Source organism: Platalea leucorodia (genome assembly GCF_965183815.1).
Source record: "Platalea leucorodia genome assembly, chromosome: 8".
NCBI classification, from domain to species: Eukaryota; Metazoa; Chordata; class Aves; order Pelecaniformes; family Threskiornithidae; genus Platalea; species Platalea leucorodia.
The window spans coordinates 12,345,898-12,371,509 of NC_138830.1; the positions used below are offsets into that span (position 1 = coordinate 12,345,898).

General features: G+C 39.9%; 1 protein-coding gene across 7 annotated transcripts in view; it reads right to left on the minus strand.

Moving 5' to 3' along the window:
- Positions 1-3,359: 3,359 nt before the first annotated feature.
- LRCH3 (leucine rich repeats and calponin homology domain containing 3) overlaps positions 3,360-25,612 on the minus strand; it is a 68,113-nt gene continuing 45,860 nt past the window's right edge. For 2 of the 7 annotated variants that reach the window (XM_082320261.1, XM_082320260.1), the window contains exons 11-20: positions 25,028-25,123; positions 24,539-24,590; positions 24,243-24,383; positions 22,930-22,977; positions 15,712-15,760; positions 15,091-15,204; positions 14,327-14,445; positions 12,655-12,792; positions 10,335-10,412; positions 3,360-4,865 (exon numbers count right to left, since the gene is read on the minus strand). In XM_082320261.1, coding sequence (XP_082176387.1) covers positions 4,737-4,865; positions 10,335-10,412; positions 12,655-12,792; positions 14,327-14,445; positions 15,091-15,204; positions 15,712-15,760; positions 22,930-22,977; positions 24,243-24,383; positions 24,539-24,590; positions 25,028-25,123 — 964 coding nt within the window. In that variant the 3' untranslated portion in view covers positions 3,360-4,736. Of the gene's footprint in view, positions 4,866-5,674; positions 8,047-10,333; positions 10,413-12,650; positions 12,793-14,326; positions 14,446-15,090; positions 15,205-15,711; positions 15,761-16,654; positions 16,727-18,114; positions 18,196-21,746; positions 21,801-22,929; positions 22,978-24,242; positions 24,384-24,538; positions 24,591-25,027; positions 25,124-25,612 lie in introns of those variants that run through there. The other 5 variants (XM_082320265.1, XM_082320266.1, XM_082320262.1 and 2 more) reach the window with 5 other exon arrangements.

The following is a 25,612-nucleotide window of genomic DNA, read 5'->3' on the forward strand; positions in this document are numbered from 1 at the left end:
ACAGCGGGCCCTCGCCGGGGGACCGTGCCCGCGCTGCCACCCCTCCGCCCAGCTCCTGCCGGCGCTGCTCTCCGTACGAGCCCTGCCTGGCGCGGCCAGAGACCGCCGAGGACGTCTGTTTCTTGGCTGTGCAGCTGCCGAGCGAACAGGCTGAGCGCATCCAGCGACGGGAGCGGAGAGCAGTCCCAAAACCTGGCAGTTTGGAGGAACTTTGCCAGGGTTGGCACTGTTCGTTTTTTCCAGCTATGGAGAGATGGGATCAAAGTGCGCATCCGTGATATCTTCTGCAAGGAAAACCAGAAATTACCAGCCTTTTGGAGAAACTGGTTTCTAGGGAGGTAAACGCTGGAGACTGAGAAGCTGGTTCGGAGGAGGCTTTAGACAGAGGGGCAGAAATGAACACGGGGAGAGCGCTGGGCAGCGCGGGGGAAGGCAGGACGGGGGCTGTCCCAAGCGACTGGCGAGTCACCGGAGGTCCCAAAAGGGGGCTGAAGCCGCTTGGTGAGCCGGGGACAGCCCCGCGGGGGCGCGCAGCGTGTACGAAGCAGTGAGGGTTTGTGGATCCCTGGCAATTTCTAGGCCTTGCCTTTTTTTTTTTTTTTTTTTTAAATAATAAAAACTAGCTATAAGGAGGGAAGAAAAGAGGGGTGAACGATTTGGCTAATGAGAACAAACCTTTTAAATACCGTGGGGGCATGAAGCAGGGGTGCAAGTTTTACCGATCAAACCCAAGGCAGGATAAAACCAAGCAAAAGACGAGAACAGCAAGGAGCACCGGTACCGGCAGCAGCAACCTCCCCAAACCTAGAACGTACACTTCACTTTGAGAAGGGGAAAACCAGAACGGGGCGGGGGGAGGGAGGAGCAAAGGATTCTGTACAAAATCACAGCTTCTCGGTGTCTGGGGAAGGTTAAAAATATCCCCAGGAAAAAGCTTTGGATGTGGCTGCAGAACGCGCGCAAAACCGCTGGAATTGTTCCATCCTGGTTGACGACGGGAACTGGAGAAACGCACCGGGTCCATTAACGGCCACGCGGGACGATGGGGAGCGGGAACCCACACCCGACAGAGAGGATGGGGCGTGCATTGATGCAACAGAAGAACAGCAAGAAGAATACTGTACTTCGTGGAAGTTTTAAAACTTTATTTCAAATTACCCATGGTTTCCTTTTATATTATCAATGTGCTAGAAGTTCACACTACTGGCAGAATGCAGGCAATTTAAAATAAAGTATACAATATTTGGACACATTTATATGTAACAGACTTAGAAATCATGGAATGTATTTACAGACGTACAGCATGGGATGAAGCTTTAAAAACCTTTACTCTATTAATTACACGTTTACACTGTTTTCAGAAATAACAAAATTAGATCGCTTTGTAAAACATAATATCTACACAAAAGAATTTTTTAGATGTCCAAATTCACCTTAAAAGTCCTCTGTTTCTAAAACATTTTTTCAAAGAACCATTTATAGTCATAAAAGGGTAAAAATACCATTTGCCTTTGCGTCGCTACCAAGATCGACAGCAGCGTTCTCGGCGCCGTAAAAAGTTGTGTCTGATTTCTTTTAAGCAGGGCAGCGAGGTCGGGGCCTCTCCGAAGGCCTCCCCCTTCACAAGGGGGAAGACCCAAACCCCGCCACGCCGTCGGGGGCTGCCGAGCGCCCCCGCCGCGCGACCGCGAGCCCGTGACCCCGCTGAGCCTCCAACGCCGCTCAGTGCTCGCCGCGGTTGGAGGCAGGATGGTGACACAATGGAGCCAGTGTATAAACACCGGCAAGCACGAACCGCTCCGACGGATTCCTCCCACATCCTCCAACACAAATGCCCCGGAAAGACAATTGCCTCTTTGCTTTAACACGCAAAATAGAATTTTATACATGTTTTCTTTAAAATAGTCTTTTCACGGGATACAACAAAAATTGCACATAAATACACTGGAAAATACCAACCCATTTTGCAAAACAGAACTGAAGTTGGTTTTTGTATAATACATTAAATAAACCATATGATGAAACTTCAGGTTTGGTTTTTTGTCCTAAACATCTGGCCAAGATTTAGTGTTTGCCAGCATGAAAACACAGGATTGTGAACGTCAAACTAACACGACCACATACATGGGAGCTGCCAGAGTGAACCATGGCTTAGAACCGAGCGAGGGCTAGCGGGACACAGCGCCCGCCCAGCCACTGCTCTGTACCTGAACTCGGCCGCCGGGCGTACGCCCCGCTCGCAGGGAAGAGCGGCCGTTAACCAGGCACGATAGGAAACGGCCACTTCTTGCAGTTCAGGCTCAACGCTCCACCTGATTAATTCCTAAAAGCTAGTATTAATGAAATGTCAGACTTCCACCAACCTGAATACTGTTAAGTTTGATTTTCCCTAAGTGCTGGAAGCTGGACTGGAGCAAACACCACACCCTCACAGTTCCATGAAGGGAATGGTTTTCTTAAAATGGGGCTATTTAATAGCACACCCTTCGTGGATTATTTAAAAAGTTAACATGCCCCTGTAACGATACAAATGACCTAATGTTGAAAACTAAGATGAAGTCAGTGCCCCCCTCTTTCAAATTATGTGCAGAGACAAACATAAAAGAAACACTTGTGGTCTGTGCCGTTGGCTGCAAGCGGCAGGATCTTCCACTCGGCAAACTGCAGCAGAGACTTCAGACACTTTTATGCAATCCTTTAAGAATTACCAACACTCCTTGCAAGCGAAATTAAGTGAAACACAAGACCTACTTCAGGAGGAAAGTCTGTCTGCATGGAGCTGCTCTCTGCCTCTGCGTACTGCAAGCTACCGGCATTTTCATTTCTTGCAGGGCTCAGGGCAACGCGCTTACCCAGTATGAAAAGGTTTCTCCTTTCAGCTCTGCAGTTTTAAATACCTTTCAGGTGTTCTTCTCCACTTGCAACGTGATCAGGCAATGTCAATAAGAGGCAAATGGAATAATTATGAGCAATAAGGGATTCAACAGTCACCACAACGGGCCATGAAAGAAATACACGAAGCAAAACAGAGCGGAAAGAAAACTGCAAATCAAAAGGGGAAAAATCCAGCTAAGCCCAGTCCTTGCCAGTGTTCCCATGGCAGTTTTACTTCAGCAAAAATGACTTTTAGCTAGCCTGTTCCCATTTCTTCTCCTTCCTTTATCCCCATGAAATCCTCTTGGTGTATTCTGCTTTAAATATATCCCCAGGTGCAGTACCTCCGATGCCTGAAGCTGGTCTCAGACCCCATGCACTACGTATTAGCAGCATAACATTCTGGGATGCTTTAAATTGGCCAAAACCTAACAAAGGAACCGCACGGGTGGAGAACTGGATTTTGCAAGGTGTTTTTTTGGGGGGGGGGGGGGATCATTGTAACTGATCTGGTAGTGAGCTTGGCCTCGTCACTAGCACCAGAGCACACAGAGCTAGTCTTTGTTTTGCAGGTCAACTTTCCAGCAAAATGCAAAACTTGTCAGCTGCCTCTCCCGTTCCTGTATATTGAATTTCCATTATTTATGTTAAGGAAAGAGGAAGGAAGTAATGGTAGTTCTGTAAAACCAGTGCATCTCTACATCAATTCCAATGATAAAAGGCTTTATTTATTAAAGCCTTGTTAAACCCACAAACAGAAGCTACCTTTTGCAACAGATTGCTGCTTTGGCAACATGCAGCCCACCTGCAGAAATTCAGTAATTGTGTTCTTAAAATGGTAAACTTCCCAGCGGCTGGGACACTCACCAGTGCTGGCATATCTGCGTGGGATGTGTCAGCCCCTGATAAACGTAATATTTGATAATGGGTTTCTAATGATTAGCATGGCAGGCTGTAATTCTTCACACTGCAGTGAAAATACATACACGGTTCTTGATGACATCTAGTCATCATTTGATGAAAGTACTGAGTAACCAAACGCATCCCTACACGAGCAGAAGGGGAGGTGAGAGGAGGCAGGAGGTCTCCCTCCACTGATGTGGGAAAAGTTTTCAGATAAAGTCATGTTAAAATCCAAACAGAAAGTGAACCCTTAGTGAATGCTGATGTGATTAATACAATTTGAACAGTTCTGGTTTAGTATCCTTTACTAAGATGTTTCTTGCAGAGAAAACATACAGTAATTTTTCCCTTGGGAAAAAAAAAATTAATCTGTGTTTTTTTTTCTTCAAATTTTAAGTTATGAGGACATGCCAACGCAAGTTACAGCTGCATGAGGCTTGACCCTGTTGTCAAACACTGCAGGTTAAGATTGTGTGCTGCAATTTTTTTAATATATAATAGAAATAGCTATTGTTCTTTGGAGGCAAAGAAATTCCCTTTCTTTGAACCCTGCGGGGAAGGAAAGAACTTTCATTCCCCATGTGCCCACTGCAGGAACATCCTTTTTTACAAACAAATTCCCCTAGGAATCGCTTTCCAAACTCTACACCCATGTCTTCAGTCTACAAGGTCAGTTTCTACAGCTGGCTCCAACAGCCAGCCGTTGGAATTCCCTGCCCTCCTCCCAATGAACTCTATTTTTTTTAAATAAGGGCCAAAAATATTGATAATAAAAATGTTATTGGAAACTGTTGTGGTCTCCAAAAAAATGGAGAAATGAAGTTAAAACATTCCTGTCAGGAATCACGGAAACTCATTTCCTTAGAACAGAGCTGTGTGTGTTTGGATGCACTGCATGGGCAGTAAAGTCTTCACGTCCTTCTGCTTAGCCAAGGTAACCCAAAAGGTCCCGGAGGTCTTTACACAGCAGACAAGTGGTGAAGTTGCTGCTGCTTTGGGGGTGCCAGCTCCAGGAGCGCCTGGACAGTCACAGCTACCTGTGTCAAACCCTTCTCTTCTAAAATATGTAGAGGCAAACATAATTGCTCCTGAATGGGGAACAAAACAAAGACAAAAACAAAATGGATGAAAAACACTCAACTGAAAAGAAAAAAAAAATTAAGCAAAAGGTGACTGAAATATGAAATGTTATGGACAGCTAGCACACACACAGGTTATGAAATGAAATTTCTGCTTGTGACTAAAGAACCGTGAACATGACTACTCAAAGGAGGAGGCCTTGGGGTAATCCTTTATTAGAAAATTGTACAAATAAGAATTTGAAAAAGGATTGTGGGAGAAGTGGGGAATAGCAGATTGTCCTCTACCTCTCCCAGACTGAAATGGCAGCAGTTTATGAAACCAAAAGTAGATGAACTTAAGGAGGGCAAAAGCTTTGCTTCACCGTGATGACCTTGCTACAACACACAGCAGGAAAGGAACCATGGATTCCTTTCCAAAACACAACTGCCTTTTTGAGGGATTCCTCATGTAGCAAGCCTGTTTAGCTATCAAACGTGAGGAAAGACCTGCTTTAAAGCAGAGAATGAAATACTGTGTGCAATGGAAACACCGTGCAACGAGCCTAAGAGGAAACGCCACACTTAAAAGCAATTCTCATCTCATGAGACACGCTGCCCATGTGAAGTCCTTCTGTCTGTTTGGATGTGCTGATCTCCATCATTACAAAAATTCCTTGGAAGGCACGAAAAAAGCAGAAAGCACAAGTTGTTTTATGGAAGAAAAAGGGGGAAAAAAAAAAAAAAAAAAAAAGACTTGCTTCTGTGTGTGACTGAAATAATGTTGATCATAAATGTGGAAAATGCCATTTCTCCTGTTGAAGGCAATGAGAAATCGACAGTATATTTATAGGCAAATATTCACCCTATGTTATGTGCGAGTCACTGCCACTTATTTCTCTTCCAGAAGTACACCCACTTAGCAGGTTACCTCCAAAATCATTCTAAGGAATAAGAGTAATACGCAAAATGCAAAAAGAGGTTTCAACGTGTTTATTAATAATTGTGCTATTCTCAATCTAAGATGGATTTAAAGCCTCGTCCTACAAAAGTCCTTAGCACATCCTGGCCATCCTCGTTCCACAACAGTCAGGATACATGTCCAACAGTTCTCTGTATCTGTACAAAATAACCCAAGTGTGTCCTTCCTATAGAGCTACAGAGATTATTTTTCACGTGTTATTTCCACAGCAACCTGCGTTTCTCCACTCTTTGAATCTTTACTGATTTTTGATGTTAAAGAAAATCCTTCAGCATAAGCAGTGGCAGCCAACACTCCTCCCGCACAGCTCAGAGCGGAGGGAAAACAAATGAACCCAGACTGAAATTCTCACAGTAAGCCATATGATCAGGCTGAAATACATTTATCTTCCAGCAAATTTATGTTATTTTGAAAAAAGTGTGCTTTTTGAGAAAATACTTGTAAACTTGAGCAAACATGCCTTATTTTTTTTCATATGTATGCAAGGGGAAAAGCTTTGGAATGACTCCATACCACAGACACGACAAACAAAATTTAAAAACTGGAAGGCACTGTTAGTGTAAAACCCCTTGCAGTTTTTATCACAGTGTTCATTAGAAGAAGTTAAGAAACATAGGAACTGAGTTCATTTTAGTTCATACCAGTAAGCAGTGCAAAAATAGCTTATTTAAAAATAAAACAATCTCCCCCTGTCAAAGGTACCTTCTTTCCTCAAAAATGTTTTGCTTGGACAGAACACTGTGTGTGATTTGGAAAGAGGGCATCAACTCCTCTACATGCTCCTGTGTTAAATACTCACTTTATGTTACAAGAGCTTGTGAGATCCACGTACACATAACACATTTTTACTGGTAGTGACCACATTTGCAACTAAACTCCTGTGTATCTTAAACTGTGCTTCAGAATTGTTGCCAGGTTAACGTCGGAATGCTAACACCGCTTAAACTGGGCTTACAAGCCATTTACAGTATTTTCAGATATAACAGAAATTTATTGAAAACACATTTGGAACAGCCATTTTACTTAACACTTACCTGTCACTGGTCTCTGAGCAGAGTTCCCTGAATCAATCTACACTCTGAGGAGACATGGTCTTTTACACATCACGCGGGGAGTGCCCTGAAGTTCTGGGGTGTCCCTGAGACATTAAAGCATTAAAGCACCAGGATGCTTTTCCTGGGGAGGGAAAAGCTTTGAAGCTTTACGGAAGACTACCTGAGTTTTGTAAACCAGTGAAGAGTGATCGTGCAGCCGGGACTTATATTTCTGCAATTGTATGACACAAAGGTTTCTGAAAATGACAGGATAAGAAGGGAATAAGCACGAAACAAGCACGGGTTGGGGTGCCCACAATCAAGTGGCAACTCAAGAATTTTTTGTGAAGTTTTATCCAGAGCACAGTAGAGTGCTGAGACATTCTGTGGCATCTGATAGACTAATACACCAGAGTCTACAAATATGAGAAATCAAATGCTCTCAGAAGCAGGACAAGGGATGTGGGCTAAGAAAAAAATATCAGTAACAAAGTCCTGTGGGCAAAACTTACCAGACCATGTCTCCTAAGACTGTGAGATCTAATCAAGAACACTGATGTTGAAAAAAATACTTCTCATTCTTTAACATTTTTCATCAGATAATCCTGAAGCAATTTACCCAAGTGGGTGCAATTCCCATTATACAGATGGGGAAACTGATGCACAAACTGACAACGCAGTTTTCCCAGTACTACATCACTTGTCAGCAGACTATAGCATGCACCCTAACCTCAGTCCCTTGCTCTAGCCCACGGACAGCACTTCCTCCCTTGTAAAAGCATTATGTCTGCTAAATATGGACACAGCAAATACAAATGTGAATTATGTCACAGGCGGTCATGTGGGTGCACTGATGTGCTTACACATCGTACTTGTCACCTCTGTCCCATCACTGGGAAAGAAAGCACTTCATACACACAGTCTTGACAAAAACCAAAATCCTTTCCCAAGCACTGGAGTGATGGAGGGAGGAAGCAGCACCACTGTCTTTCAGCTAGAGAAAAAAGACCCAGCGATAGAACATACAAAGCGTTAGCATTAGAGTACAGTAAAACACCACAAAGCCCCAGAGCTGAATGGAAAGGGAGACAAGACTGGATTCTTCTGAATCTGTCCCCAGGGAAAGAAGAGTCTCAACTGTTCTTTTAACGCTGAGGTTTAGCTGAAGAATGTCAGAAGGGGAACAAAGATTGTCCTGTCCAGAGTGTGTGAGCAGGAAGGGAAAACAGACAGAAAAAAAAGGTCAGTCAGTTAGCCACAGCAACATCCACGAAGCAGTCAGTCATCAGACATCTCAGATATCACCTACATGTTCGAGAAGCGTATCACGGCTGGTTAATTCTCATCAAGGAATCTGCAAGACTCCCACTGCAAAGAACTCACTCAATGCACATATTTAGTGTTCAGTGAGGTGCGTGTCACCTGTACAGCTTAAACATGTGACTATTCTTTGTTGTTAAAAACATAGCAGTTTACACATGCCTTAGTGAAAACCATTTTTCTCTGGGGGAAATGAAGAGGCTACAGGTTTCTGAGATGCTATTGGTGCTGAGCACTCATCAAAGCTAAGTCTCCACATGTATCTTAGTTAATGAAAACAGTAGGACAAGGAATTATTTATGTGTAACTGATGCTTGAATGCAGTATCCTGCAGAAATATCTATTACTAATTAGAGTTTACGTGTTCTGTAACTATTCCCACTGTGCATCTTTTCCCTCCCTTTCACACAGGTAACTGCTGTAAATCAGTGAAATCTAGATGCACATATCCATCTGTTCAACTGTCGGTTTCTTTTGATGTAAGGGCTTTAACTAGCAAAATCCTACATAAACAGCTGCTCCACTGTGGTGCCTGTAATTAGCATTTTCTAAAAGTAGCCTTCCTCTTAGAAGGTAAGTATTTCTACATAGATCCATACTTTCAGAAAGCCTTTTATTTTTGTAATTAGAATTTAAATGAAAGGAAATACCTGCAGGCATCTTTTCCAGAAAAATATACTAGGCTGCCACGCCATTCTTGCATACAGATATCTTATGTTCACATCTCAGTAGATATGTAATGTAGACACATGAGAGCAACTTTAGAGTTCAGGTGGGCGTATTTCAGTAACTTTCCCCAGAGACACTCTCCTTGAACTCTTTCACATTAAAGCAAGAAACATGAGAAAAACAGGAGGGTCCTAGATAGGAGGTGTAGCAGATGTAGCAGACTGGATCTATAGGGGACTTTTTCTTGAGTGGCTTTTTTGTTTGCTTTTAAATGTGGGTCATTTCAGTGATCTGCTCTGTACTGCAATCCCGTAAAAATTACATCTTCCTATTTGAGGGAGCTATAAATAGGGAAGCTGGGATGGAATTGAACAATTTTGCCCCAGACCAATTTATATTGTGCAGTTCTGCCGGGAGTAAAAGTGTGAAGTTTCTTAGGGGACCAAAACAGTGCAAGATCTCAAAGTACTAACGATTACTTACAGACTCCCTACCACGTTCCAATGCAATTCACCACTGAGTCATGTGAAATTGCCAGGCAGCTCAATAAATATCCTATCCTAAAATCCCAATGGCTCAAATGCCTGCAAGTGAAGCTATCTGAAAACACCAGAAAATACTGCACGACTGACTCGAGAACATTGCTTTTAGAAATAGTTGGGAAATGAGTCACTGGGTCTACTTTTCCCTTTCACAATACAAAAGAAAGAGAGCAGCACCTACAACAGAAACACTAATGCTTAGCAGTGTAAGAAACCAAATCAATTAATGCACTAGAAGAAAAATTAAGAAAAACATGATGTTATCAAAACTATTTGAACTGAGACAGCTGCTGAATAAGACAAAGTGGAAAGGACAGGAGAGCATAAAACAGGATAACTGGACTCAGATGGACTATTTTATATGTTCCCACCTCCTAGCTCTTCCAAGTTTCAAAAGAGGACAAGGAATACCAGAAGATAGACTTCTACCACTGATACATAACAAAAGAATTAGGATCTATGCAAAGATAGCTACCATCAGAGAAGGGCCAATAATACTGCGACTGGTTGGTAAGACAGTGAAGACGTTCCTTCAGAATAATTCTCTTACGTGAACATGAAAAGCTTCGGGATAAAAATAACACATGCAAAAACATCATCCAAATTTTATCCCACTTTTAAGTTGTCAAGTATCTAATCTTGAGAAAATATGATTGTTTTTATAGAAATACCTTGCAATTCTAAAGGCAGACTCAAACTGCATCAGCTCTTATTAATCTGAGGGACAGCAGTAAGAGAATCAGACCTCTGATAAACTACATCTGACTTCATTTTGCTCTGGAAGACAATACAAGGTAAATCTGATCTTTACTGCAAGACATAACTTATACCTGAACCTTCAAAACTTTTAAAAATTTTGTTGTCATCAAATCTTTCAAAGAAGTTTTTTTTTTCTGAAGCATTATTCAAAACTGCACCTGAAACATTATATCAGGATAGTAGAAATAGGTACCTGAGGCACTCCAATCCTTCTGCAAGCTTCCAAGAAATTCTCCACGTTTCGTCTGCATTTTGCCATCGTAAGTTTAGGCTGCAAAGAAGTGAAGGAGGCAGGCATACAGTGTTTTTGATTGGCAGGATTTTAAAAGATCTTTATTTTTTATTTAAATAAAACTCTTGATAAATCTCTTTGCCAAAAACATACTGCACTGACATAAGCTTATCTAATTCAAAGCAGGCTCTGTTGTAGTTTGCTTTTCTTTAAAAAAGCAAGCCCAAATTTCAAAGCTATTTTATGAAAAGCTAATTTATGAGTGCTGGATGTTTTTAAAATACAACAATTCTAAGCTGTGCAATATTTATATACAAGGTGTTATATAAAACTGGCTAACACTTTTGGTGACTACAGTATGATAATTTTAAAAATATATTTTGAAGGAAACAACCATGCATGGCTTCCATGCTGTGATTTCAGAGCAACTTCATGATATGAAGCAATCTGGAGTCTGTTCTGGATTACTATAATACAAAAATATATAAATATCAAACTATATTTCAATTAACAAAGAGATAAAAAAAAGAAGGCTAGATGAAACTGGAAAATAATGGAAGAAAATTGGAATTGAAGCTTGCTGCTTGTAAGCCTCTTGTAGATGTGTGTGATGTAGCTGTTTGAGTTGCACTCACTGGCATTTTTTCAAGCAAGCTTTTTTCTATGGTTAGCTTTCACACCTCTATACAGACGCAGCACGGCACAGGCTCTGTCTTGTTTCTATTCTTGAAGCTTATTCTTTTCTGGTTAAAGAGACACAAGCTTCCTGCTCCTTTGAACAAGCTACCCACAGTCTACGCAGCAGCAGGCAGCGGCCTCTGTGGGTTCAATACTTTCCCATAAGTGGTGGGGTTTCTGCTCCGTCCCCTCAATTTGCCATATTTCCCCACCAAGAAAGCAGGTTAAAGGCTAGCGCTGACTTCTTTCTCCCGAAGGACGAAGGGAATACAAAGATCACATTGTGACTGAGGAATGACATGATGCCTCTTCTGCTCCTGGAGCCACGCAGCTAAAGGCTGCCTCTTCCTTGGGATTTATATGACAAAGCCATGATTTAATTCCTGACATGGAATATTCAACAGCACATAAAACCAGGCCATTGAAAAGATATTCTCAATGATGCAAGTCTTCTCAATAGCAGCTATATGCCTTTTCTCTTAATGATTCCACAATCTGCCTAAAATCTTGGCGTGTCCAGTTCAATCGTTCTCAAAATAATGAGGACGTCGGCTTGTTCACATTAAGTCCAAGGGAGAGGAACCACAATGATATAGCCGGCAGCCCTGTAAGTGCCAGTTCAAATTCCAACCAACACAACGACTGACTCTAAGGAAAAGCACACACAACATGCATGTTTCAACAACTTCCCCTAGAAACAACCTTCAGGTTTTCTTCCTTATTCATACAATTTAAAGGTGCAGAACAAGCAATCTGCCTCTCCATACCACTTTCAAGTAGCTGACCCTAAATATTTTCACTGAACTTTCTGACTTCCACAAATACAGATTAGGTAAATAATCTGTCGTTATTTCACAGTTCTTGACCTTTCTCTAATTCTGTGCTTTCAGTATGTGACACACAGTAATGCACCCAGAAATAGATCATCTTCATTGCTTTCCAGAGACACTGCAGTTAGGCAGAGTAAGAAAAAGAACTTCAGAAATTTTCAAACTTCTCTGTGTGCTTCCTTTCTTGCTCTCAACAGTCCCCAGATACACTACCTTTTTTCCTGTTATCACAAAGGTATGACTGGATTTGTTTTGTTCCAGGAGATGCTGTTCTCCAAGTAGCTCGAGCGTGCTCTGCTAAAATTCCTAAGCAGAGGAATTTGTAGTGCTGTGAAATGGACACAGGAATCAACTTGGCTTCTCTGCCTGTTTTCAGTCTTGTGTAGTGGGATCCTAAATGCTGTAGAGAATTGTGTATTTTCCTATTGTTTTCCTGAACTTCACGGACCTTTTGATCTTTTGAAATATCCTATTTCAGTGTTCATGCTGAACTGTCTCTTATTTCACTAGTTCTCGAGTTAACATAGAGAGGACTTGAAAACATTAAGATTTTCTTATAATCTGTGTTAGAATTAACTTCATTTAAATGAAACAAACCCAAATATAATTTCTTTTAATGAAGCTATAGACTTTTTTTAGACAGAAGAGATGGTTATTTTTTGTCATGTACATTCACAGAGGAGAACGCTGAATTTAGCATTTGTCTAGATTACAGAACTTTGTTGGATGTTATTTTAGACACCTACAAAATACTGTCATTATTACATACTTACAACAGCAGGTGAGGGGACGTGAATGCTGGGAACAGATCGGGGACGCACGTGATTAGCTAAATGGCACAGAACAACACCATCGGTGAGAGCTGCTCCAAGATCACTGGGCAACGACACTTTCAACCGTGATTCTATATTCTGTAGATAAATGAACATGGACACAGAAAAAGTAAGAGCTGGTTTCCTCCAACTGTTTCGTTCCGCAGAACATTTTATAACAGGCAGAAGTGCTTCCATTATAACTCTCTGTCCATCCTCGTGACACTTCTAAACAGCAGTAACATCAAGGAAGGCTCTGCACACTACTGTGGCCCAGAGCTGACCACAATCTGGGAGCAGTTAAGTTCAATGATGAACAGTTTTCATTGTACAGCACAGGGGACTAATACAACCATTATTAAAAAAAATAATGGAAACTGGGGTCGAGGAAAAGTATTCCTAATCTTGTATATTCTCAGAGACTGGTTCTGCCAAGGGAAGTGAAAATAATGGTCTTTGTGGGTTGGAGGAGAACATAGTTACCAAAAGTCATGATAACATTTTTCCCTGTAAAGAAAGCTCCTTGGCATAAATAGTTTTAAAGAAATAAGGTAGGCAGATTTGCGTAAGGGAACAAATAAAATTTCAACTCAGGCTTTTAATCTTATTTCAAATGCTGTGTGAATTTCGCCAAGTTGTTACGCTGTATCTAAATTTTTTTAAGTATTAAAAAAAGATTTAAACTTACTTGGGAAGCAGAACAAGAGACAGACTACATACAAAGCATCCTGAAATAACAGAAGAGAGGCTCTGCAAACAGCACCAAGTTTCGTTTTGTTTTATTTAAGATAACTTTCTCCTTTTAGGGAAAGGAGATTGTCCTTGCTTTAAGATTTACAAAGAGAAGGAACTCTCTGTCCATCTGGGATGCTTATGGCTTTTAAAATGAGCTTTAATAAGTAGGAATTCTTATTTCTTGAGAAAGCTCAAACAATTCATTAGAGCACCTCAAGGAATCCCTTCACGCTCTCCAGAAACAAGTCTGGGGCAAAGCAGGGCAGTACCTTAACTCCATGTGATCTTTTCAATATTCATGTGTATTGTCATTGTACCCGGGCACAACCCAGGAGTGTGGTGGCCCTGAACAGGCAAATAGCACAACCATAAGGAATATTTGTACCTCAGATGTTCTGCACCTAACTAAGGATAAGGCAAGAATCAATAAATGGATCCAGGGCACACAAGGAAACCACGCTGTCACCATGACTGGCAGTAGTCTCTGCATTCCGTCTGCTTTTCTGTGGGCTTTACAGCAAAGAGGAGTTTTAAAAAAAGCATTAAAAAGACAGTAAGGCAACTTTCCAGGGAGTTCCTTACAAGTGTGAAGGCTGATAAGGAAGAAAGAAAGCACATGTTTATTTTAAAAGCAGACATCACTGGGCACTCAGAAGCAGGAGTCAGCATGGTATATTTTACAGAATTTGAAGCTGACTTTATCCACCACAAAAACCAAAGTGAACACCACTGCATCCATCTGAAAGAAACACTCAGACTGTACAATGACATTTAATTTTGGTCAACTGTTCACCATGTTAGTTCAGTGAAATCAGTCTAAAACAAAAGGACAGATTTAGCAGGATGCAGGCAATGCATTCACTAAGATGTCCACATACGGGCTCCTGGCAGCACTTACCTTACGTAGTTGCTCTATTAGCTGCAGCTCCTCCTCTCGCTGTTTGGAGTTTTGTCTTACTCTAGGGTCTGCAGAATCATTAGCAGGAGACAAAGCACGGGTAGAAGATGAAGTAACAGCTGAAAAAGTAGCACGAAGGAAAGAAAATCACTAAGCATGGTTTGGCTGATTGTCCTTCGCTGCTGTACTACACACGCACAAACAAGGTTCCAGAATGGGTTTGGTGCATTCCTTTTCACAAATCTGTTTCTTTCATTTGATTATTAATCAAGCTAATGATCTACTAACCTAAATGAGGTGTCCTATAACACATTTTCCTTTCTGTTTAGATTCTGTTCTTTCTGTTGGCTAACAACCATTCACAAAAGGGGGAAAAAGTTTTGCCGGATGAAGTATGTTGAAACAGTTCAGTCTTTCTACAGAAACTGCAATTTTGTTATGTGCTACTGCGCAACACAATTTATCAAGCTGTCTTCGTCAGTGGTTGAAGGCTTTTGTGGCATTTTCTTAGTATTTTTTTATGTGTAAGCACAGACCAGGAAGAACAAAATCCCACATTTCCACAAATATGACAAAAGAATATTTGTCAGCTCTAAAAAAAAATTGCTTATTCACAAAGTATTTAACACCATATGTCTACACATGGAACTCTAAAAGTAGTTTGATGATAATGACCTGAAGTAACAGAACACTGCAAAACCTAGGTAATGCAGATGTTAATATAACGTAGCAAAACTAGCTGATTTCTAAGCTATATAACCTACCTTTGTTTGCTTCATCCCTGACAGCTGCTCGGAAAAGGAAACTCTCAGGTCGCTGGGGTGGGTTTCTATAGGAAGGCGGGGCTGCATGGCCAGGATATGGAGGGGAAAGGTGGACTAAACAAATGTGGAAAGGCACAGGAAAGGAAAGGAGGAAGAAGGAAATGGTTAGAGTTTAAATAGGAAATGGGTTCAGCAATGTGGTAATTGAAAAGAACAAAACAAAAATTTTAATGTAATAATGACAAAATAAATTACAGCCATGCATGATAAAAGCGCAGAGCAGGAAAAGGCACTTCCAAGGACGCTTGCATGCAAAGCACATTCCACATACCAATTCCAACAACTGTTCTGACTGTTGCTGAATGCATCTGTGTGCCAAAGCCTGTATGAAGGCCTAAACCAGCCAAACCCTACGCTCTGCCTGAGGACATGCTTCACTCCTGTTGTCTCTTCCCTCGTGTTTCTAAGGGGACCCAAATAACTGGGTAAATTCTCAAACACAGCAGTGCCACATAGAGAGATGGGAACATGTGCTCCCTTCTCTTCGTAGTACAAATAAGCAAGCAGGCATTTTGATCTTATTTTTTCTTATTTTTCATATTTTCTTCCTTTCCCTGTTACCTGTCTGAGTGGTGGGTGAGCCGGGGGAGATGGTAGATCTGTCATCACTCTGTGGACAAAAAAGCAGAAGAGTATAAATGGTCCTAATCTGGAAAAGCTGTGACTATATTTTAATTTTCTGTGTTTTAAAAAGGACTCCATCCATCTAAATGTGTTTCAGAAAAAAAAACCAGAAATGTGAAAAAACACAGTATGTTGTTCCCTACGTCTCATCTCTGCAGAAAGTGACTAAGGTTTTTCTTTTGCAGAAATGACACAATTGCTTTTTTCTGAGGAAAAAGAATGATGAAACAGCACTGACTGTGCAATGACAGATTGTTGTTTACTCTTCCTTCCAACCAAAACTTTCAAAGTATTCTTTGCAAAGGGGACACAGAAAAACAGATAATTAAATAACATGCAGAACTCGCATTACAGCAGCACCAATAAAGATACACCTCTCCGACACCTTTGCTAATGCAAAACTGCTATTTACTGAACATCACTCTCCCCAGTGAAACACACTGTGGTTTTAAGACAGTGCTTACGCAGACTAATGATTTCTCGTGATGAATGCATTCAGTATAGCAGTTTCCACAGAAGAGAAAGAAATATAGGATATCTGTACTCAAAAGTAAGCTGGTAAAGAATACGACAAGAGTACTTTGGATGAACTCAACTTGGTCAGGAGTAAATAATCTTGTACAGAAAAAGCAACATCAAAGACAACCAAGAACCCCTTGGAGCAGAGACTGGTTACCATGTTTTTATAGCTTAGGCCCCCTGTAGACACAGCCTAAAGCTAAGATGAGGTAATACCTACTACAGTTTAATCAGGTAAATCGGATTCATACCCTACCTGAACTTTTGATTAGAACTGACAGACTAACACCTGTTAAAACAGATGTGTGGATCCAAGAGCTTTTTGTTGGCTTTACTGGTGAATGATAATAGCGAGAGATACCTTGACAGGGCTGAAGGCAGAAGCATTAGGCAGGGTAGTAGCACAGCTTTCTTGATTCAACCCTGAGAGCAACTGAATGCAGAAAGAGAAGGCAGTAGCAGCGTTAGCAAGTGGCTGATAGGTCATGCACAAAGGTGGAATGCAGTAGACAAGTTAAAAAGGAAGAGGTGATCATGATCATGTTCTCAGAAACACTCAACAGGCAACAGATACATACTTGCTGAACTACAGTTCAAGCCTTCTTACCCTCCTGAACTTTCTGGCTAATAAGCCTGGGAGGTGCGATGTTTCTTTTACACGCAACAGGGTGACATCAAAAGCAGAACTAAGGACAGTAACTGAGGTAAAAGCTTCTTTAGTAACACCTAATGTAACACCTAGGCCATCAGACAAAAGGAAATTTTACCCTACAACAGTTCATTCTGAGCCACTGTTCAAAATAAATAGCTTTCTTTTCAATGTTTCAATATGTTATGAATTTTTAGTAAGTTATTTTCCTATCAACTTCGTAAAATCAGAGGAACCCACATCTAATGGGCTCAAGAATACACACTTTGTGTCTGCCACAAACACCTAATGCTGATCCTTCTGAATTACACACAAAGTAATTACGATTCCGTGGGTGGAATCTAGCTCTCGGGGAAGATGTCAGTGTGAAGATTTACAGTGTTGTCACAAATAAAGTGCAGCCAAATTTCAACTACAACCAATATCAAAACCAACCAAATAAACAACTTTTCATGTTTACAGAACAGGAGCTCCAGCATGCCCATCTGTTACTGGCAGGTGGCTCTAGAAGGCCAAATTCTGTGTCTTATTGAAAGCACAATAAATTTTTTTTTTTTTCCAGTTTTTTTCAGTTGAGGACTGAATGGCTCAAGAATGAAACTATACTTTCTGAAACAGCATTCAAATAGCAAAGTGGTAGTTCAGCACAGGAAAAGAACACCAAACGACACCTAGAAACTCTACAGATGTGAACGACACACTTGGGAGTGTTAGTATTTAAAAAATGGTTTGCAACTATTCTGCCACTTCAGAACAGTACAGCCAGGAAGGACTTGAAGGAGAGGTTATACTCAGGGCAAGCTTTAAATGCAAACATCTTTAGGCCCTATGCAGACTTAACAGCTGATCTTCAAGACAGCCTCTTTCTCCACAGCAGTGCAGAGCAAAAATCATGTTTTTTTTTTGTTTGTTTGCTTTAAAGTGTTTCAAAACATCACTTGACTTAAGCAAAACATTAGCTAGTATACGAGAACAGTAAAATAAAGCAGAAGTAGGTGGTCTGTAAGATTAACATAATTGTTTATTCCTGTATGAAAAGAGCAAGACAACCTTGACGCAGACTAACAAGAAGCCGTCACAATCCACGTACCCAGCAGTGGGTGAAGGGAAGGGGAACACGGCACACCACAGGGTAGGACAATCACAACAGCAACACACTGCATGCTCTTCACCTGTTTGCGAGTCCCTGGCCTTCTTTTAATGGTATTGGTGTTATTGTCAATCTCAAACACAAAGAGAGGCTCAAAGCCATTCTGTCAGGGACAGCAAGGAAAGAAAGAGAGGGAAGAAAGGAAGAAGTGAGGCAAAGAACTGTAAGAAAAGGTAGCCACAATACGAAAGGAACCAGGATGCTGCAATTCAGACTTACACCACCCTGCTGCACATGCCGCACTCGGCCTCTAGGACTAGCACTGAAGGCGGAGAAATCTCCCTGCGCCAGAAACAACTGTAGATACAGGGACTGCCAAAGCAGAGCCCAACCAGAACTCTGCACGCACCAAATAAGGATATTTTAAGGGAATCTGATTATTAAACGTTTGAATACACAAATGGATGCCAACGGTCTGAGAGAAAACTCCAGGGTACAAGTTAGCGTAATTCAAGTCCTGCTTACTTTACCCATACCATTATTATTTGTAACACACTGGTGCCTAAAAGCCTTAACTTAATGTTTCAGAGATCCCATGTGCTAACAGTAACACGATGGCCTCGGGCCATGTTCGAGACCGCAACAAGGAAACACAAGGCAATGAACGGAGCGCAAGGCAGCAACGACACAAAGGTTATGAAAGGAAGAGGTCACGCCGGCTGCCTGATGCTTATCGAGTATTTCACGGGCTTCACAACAGAGAAACTGAGCAGCAGTTTGAGAGGATGTTTTGGTGTTTTTTTTTTTTTTCTCTGTCCATAGTACTCGCCTTGTAAGGGACAGTATGAGAAAAAACAAGACGACACTTGGGGGAAAAATGAGATTCATAAGCAATCAAGGCTGAAATCATTAGCCAAGTCTGAAGCCTTGATACTATCTCAACAAGTAATCTCAGTTGTAACGAATGGGACTACTCTTGTGAGAACAGCAAGCAGGATATGACTAATATAAAACTTGGAGGTATACAACACATTTTCTCAGAGAGGCCAGTGATTACATTTCTTCAGCAACATTTTAGTTAGTCTGCCTATTACAAGTCAACACAAAGAAATCCACCGCAGCGTGCAACGAAGTACTACAGCCAATCTCCACTTCACTTCAAATCACAGGTATGCAGAAGAAACGTACAACTAAACTGAACTATTAACATTCATAGAAAGTACAGGTAGTCATTTTGTGAGTTCAAACAGACTGTCCTGAAATTGTTTACAAACAGAAGGAAATGGTCAGAGTAGTCTGTGCAATGTCAATACATTTTAATTTTAATTAGTGATAAAAGACAACAAGGAGAAGACCAAAAGAAACATGATGTAAGATTTAAAAAAGGAGATTCACAACTTAAATTTTGGTTTTAAGAAAATTTTTGTTAGAGCTGCAACAATACCAGAAGAGGGAAGTAGTAAAATAAAAGAAAGCTCACTTGCTTTCTAACTACATATTAGACTTATTACTTTTTTAATCTTTTCCTTACATCTGAGCTGAAAACATTGTTTGGAGCAAAAGAAAAGCAACACTGCGTTTAGAGAGCTCTGATGTAACGAGGGAAATGCTGAACAAAAGATCCTCTACTACACCTCTATGTAATAGTCTTCTCTTTTGCACAAAGTGTTATTCCCACACCATAAAGCTAGAACAATCAGTGGAAAATCTAGCAGAACTTTTTTTTTTAATTTTTATTTTTTTTTTTTCCTTAAACTAACTATCTGCAAGTTTCAATGTCCAAAAGTTTTGTAAGGTAAAGGTAACACTACTGCACGCAGTCTTTATGCAGAGAGAGAAAAAGAGACTGAGAGAAAACCATGTAAATGGAAAATGTGTACTGAAAACTGCCCCTAGCGAATAGAATTTTGATACGAAATACCTCTATACTTTGGTGGAGGAAAAAAACATCCTCAGAAATTAGACCTAGCTAAATTTCAAATCCATAAGGACAGGGAAAATGTCAAACGAAATGCAATAGAATATAGAAAGGTAAAAGTAATTTCAAGTTTTATGACAGACCTTTTATTTTTTTTTTTTAAAGCAAACTAATGAACATTTCCTCCTTGTTGTTGAACAAGTTTATGCCATACAAAATACAATTGTGGAAACAAAAATGCTACAAATTCATGCGCTAGCCTGGGCTTAATGTTCCAGTTACAATAATTGCCAGAAACAGCTGCCCTGGCATATGTCATCGCTAGACACAGTGTGTATTTCCACTACAAAATAGAGCTGCAGATCATACTTCAGCAGTTCAGAAAACCCAGTATTTCATATACTGTTATAGTTCAGTGCTGCTGAAAAGAGCAAGGAATCAAAAGGAAAATGAAGAGAGAAATGATTGCTTTCAAATCTAGTTTAATCTTTCCCTACCAGCCTGTCCACTTTTTTTGTGAAGTGCAAGGATGTAACTTGGTTAAAGACACAAAGGAAACAAACATTGATAGAAGCCAGTTTCAAAATAATTTCTGAAAATTCCAAATCATGTAACATAAAATTCTACATATTAATTTACACCAAAAGTCATGGGATCACACAATAAAACAGAAATGGGGTCCTTAAAGGTATCTTTAAAATACATTCCAAAGATGAATTAACTGACAACAGAATATCAGCACTTAACCCAAACCACTGCTGTTCTCCTGTTTCTTATTATCTAAGTATGAAAGCACATTTTATATGCTAATTGATTGTGATTTCTCTAAACAGGCACATGCATGATCACAACTAAATCTCTCTCTAATATTATGACCTTTTTCTCCTACACAGTGCTAGTCATTTGAAAGCAGGAAACCCAAAAAGTCTGAATAAAGAGACAGTAAATCTCCTGACCAACGTGTTCTGGAGAGAGATATTCTAACTGAGAGCACTGCCTCAAGAAAATTTAGGCAGATAATGGAAGCACATGAATTAAGAAAATAAATCCCAGGCATGCAGTCATGCAACAGCAGGCAAATCAGGTGTATTTTTCTTTTATAGACATGGATTATGGCATTAATTATATTCTTTAATTATGCTACATTGCTAAGATGCCATAAAGGAAGAAATAGCATAAAACATGAAGGCAATACATGAATGTTTTTATTTTTGCTAAGTGTTCAAAACAGATTAAGACATCTTCATCGATAAACAATAAAGAGGTATGAGGAATATTTCATGATTTGTAGCATTCAAATGTAGAGCAGTTTTTCCCTGTGCTATAATATGGTTACCAAGATACTAAGTATTTCTAATCACCATGTGCAGGATGCAAACAAGTTAAACTAGGCTATACTCAAAGAACTAAAAATTCCTAATTGATGTGTTCTTCAGTGTCAATAAGCAAGCAAGCCAAACGGAGAAGGAATCAAACCAGAACAACTAGAGGTGAATTTTGAATTTTAGAAGCTGCTCTTTACTATCAATAATTTTCTTCTGCTCTCAGCAAAAGATAAGCTTTAATTATTTTGTGGAAAAACATCACTGCATTGTTAACAAGTGGCTGACAGTACAAGTACCAACATATTCATGCTATTAAAGTTCACAGCCAAGTCACTTTTCAAAGATGCTCATGTTTTATGCTATTTAGATTAGCTCTAAATAATTGGTCTAATCTGAGACAATCATAACATATTGTTATTTCTATGCTCTAGAATCCGCCACATAAAAAGGCCATTACGTGCAGGATCTTACCACTAACAAGGCACTATCATCAGTATGCTGAGACCTTCTGGATGGAAAGGGACACTGGGAGGTGGGAGAGATGGAGTAATGTCAGAAACACACAGAATGTCAGAAACACACAGTATGCGAACAGACAGAAATTTTGGAACGTGCTGCTTGTTTATAGCATTGTGAGGCTCTTTTTAAAAATCCATAAAGTATATGTAACTCTGTAGGAATATATACCCACATGACCCATGAGTTACAGCCTATTTGTATTACTTAAGAAATAAACTATTCTGCTTTATGTGTCATCTCAAGCAAATACAGACAACTACGTATTCACAGTTCTTACTGTGGTAGAACAAAGGACCCTTAAAAAGAATAAATTAAGAACATAAGAACATTAAGAAGGAAAAAGAGCAAAAACTATTTCAATTACCCCATGTTTCGGTAATTTTCTACAAAAAAAAAAGTTAGTTGGAAAATGCTACTAAAGAACTATTTATATTCATTATATTATTAAAAGTTTTGATCTGATTAACACTGCCAAGTGATTTATCTTCCCCTGGAGGAAAGTGGGGATGGCAAGCAGTGGAAGAGTTATTACTATGCAGAAATCTGATGCAGAGAGCGAACAGATGTCATTGGCTCAGCTCTGTATATTCTAGAAGACTGAGCCTTGTCTGATTTGTGTTCCCTACTGACTTACTGGTTTTGATTATAAAACTACACTACAATAAAACTTTTTAAAAATGTATTTATTTCTTTTTCTAATAGCCCTCAAAATTCTAATGCTTAATCTTTCTGGGATAACTGGTGATCTAATGATAGGAAACTGGGAGAAAACTGATCAATGAAGGATGACTGCAACATAATAACTTGTCCGAATACTCCTGTTAGAAAGTAAACTGTACTTCTCGCAAGGAGCATCTCAAAATGGAACATGAAATGAGTTTTCTGTATAGAACATAGAAAACATACAAGAAACAATAAAATAACACACTCGGACAGGCAATTTACACGAACAGAAGGAAATATTAGAGGTCCCATAAGCAAAAAAACCCAACCCAAGGCTTAATAATACGTGTGAAAAAACCTATGCTATAACCCAGTCCTGAAGAGTTCTCCATAGTCAGGAAAATATCTCTGATGGAGAGAGCTAAGGATTCAGGTGCTGCCATCCCTGGTAATACTCTTATTGGACTCTTACCTCACTATCCAGAGGACTTTGCTTCTGAGGACTTAAGGATGCTTTTTGCTACAGAGAAAAAGGAAAAATGAAAGACCAATTTAAAAGAATGTGACAGAGAAACAGAAGCTCAGAACAAAACAGCGTAATTTAGAAGTGTTTTAAAACACAAGAAGTCTCAGTTTTTAAATAAAACATGCATTGGGGAAATGTCAAGTTTCCACTGGGCTGAAACTTCACTGATATTACTAGTAAAAAAACAGCCTTTATTCAATACAAAACAAAAAAACCCGAATTGTTTTTGCATATTAAAGATGCATAATAAACCCAAAATATACCCCAAGGGAGGAATTTAATTGCTGAGAATAAAGTGTTCATGAATAACAAAGGCAACAGAAGAAAAACAAAACCAAAACCCCCAAAGGCTCATCAATGAACAAAATGCATCCTGAATAACTAAAGTCTTTAACTGAAAGACTGAGCTGAATCTTTAATAAAAGCAGCTTTTCTACAAAACATTGCCAGGGGTCTGAGATTAGTTAGTGCTAATGAAAAGCCTAGTTTCAGGCAGCTAAAAACCTTTTTCTAAACTAACTTCATACCTTACATAAATGTAATATAACATTCTTTTCCTCTCTGCAGACCACCCTAAGCCCAAAATATTAACTGTAACATTTATTAAATTTGTGATGGCAAGATTTAGGTAGGTAGGTCACCAGAGCAGTAAACAGTAAAATAAATTTAAGACAACTAGCATATAAACACATTTGCTTGTTAAGCAGCAGACTACTTCATATTGAGTGCAGTGAATGAGAAAGAGAAGACGCAGTGTCCACAGAGTACCTGATGTACCGTGAATTTGCATCTGTGCTTTACCTGGAGGTAACTTATTTATACATCATAAAATACCAAAACACATCAGGCAACATTATCTCCTTGTGTGTATGATTGATTTCTTTGCTGCCAAATTTGTCTTAAAAATTAAATTGCCTCTATGCCTTCTCAAATAAAGACCCTTTCTTTCTTATACCAATCCTGTCACATCTATGCAAATGAAAAATTGAGAGAATGAGGCAGACTATGTAAAAACACAATTCTTTACAACAATCATATTTTGGGTAAATCTCTTCTGTCTTCCTCCCCAGTTCTAGTTTTCTCTACGTTAAGCTACAGCACCAACACTGAATGGAATTAAATGCTATTTCTCCATTTTCTTTATAAAGTGCCATGCGTGCCTAAGAGTGCAATGTACAAGTATTAATGATCTTGGCAATTAATTTTCATTAAGGGATTCAGAAAAGATAAAGTATCAAGTAGGTAGTAAAAGGAGGTACCTTAACAAAGTCAAGGACAGCTTCTCTCTGGATCTGTTTTGTTCTCATCCTCTCCTCCTCGTACTGAAGTGCTGCTAGCTGGGCCTCCCGACGGGTACGCTCTATGTGCCTGCGATGCAGCTCGGAATCTGTATTAGGCACCTGGAACAAAACAGCGCACCAGGCTGTAAAGACAGAGCTACACAGGGTAAGACAGATGGGTTATGAAGAAACAGTCCATGTCTTATGGCTAACATAAGTTTGGTTTTGCATCAAACTCATCCAAAAGAATAAAATAGTAGAGTTCAATGTGTTACCTGACTGTGGTGACTTGATAGAGAGAGAAAGTAAGGTGAATCAGCTGGGGGTCTGACAAATGGAAAAACAGAGAGTAAGTATACTTTTTATCTTAAATATAAACAAATGTTCATACATGAGTTGTCAGCGACACACGTGTATCTCATCAAATCAGAAGAGTAACTGCTTAGTAAGCAAAGCTGTTAAACCAACTGCTGTGATAACGATTTAACTCATTGTGCATGACAGATTTTGTGCAGTCATTTCTATCTCTTCTCCTGAATTGTGATAAAACTTTTCTACAGCTCAAGATGTACCAATGGGATTGTACATTTGGCCTATTACATTGAGATACCCAGTACTTTATACCCATCCTCTAAGAGCTGGTTAAATAACCAATCCAGGAACTTTTCAGATTATCCTCATCTAGAGGAGCAACTGGCTACTATGGTTATTTGGGGGAGGGGGGAAGGATTAATCAATAGAAACTATATGTTTCTTTTCCCTACCTCTCTGTCCTGTCCACATAACTCCTTAGTACTTGGTGACGCTCTCTGTCCTGCATCAAATTTAGAGTTTCAGGTCTTCGTAATTCATCAGTATCCCTGTGGGTAAACACCAGGTGGAAGGGGGATTGGCCACTCATGCATAGAAACTACTGTCAGACAAATTCTTCTCTAGATTACAGCTGGTTTTGTAAGAGCAATTGCCTAGACAATTAGCTTCAGATAACCACAAAGATGAAATTTAGAATGACTAAAGAAATCATGTTGTGATACCAAGTCAGATAACAACTATTGCAGTTCATAATCAAATAAATGTAACTTGCTTAACAATGATTTCAAAATACACAAACATGGAATCTCTCTCTCAAGACTATGTTCTGGCCCTTATTCTGCTCTGGAAAGAACAGAATTATTTTTAAACATTAGCATCCCCTGATATTTTCAGAACAAATCCGCTCACGTCACCAACCAAGTGATGACTTTCTAACTGTCAGTGATACAAGCCATCAAAGTCACAAAAAACCAGTCTGTCTCTTATCCATCACATCAACGATAAAAGAGAAATTTTGCAGTCAGTTCTTTCCTAGA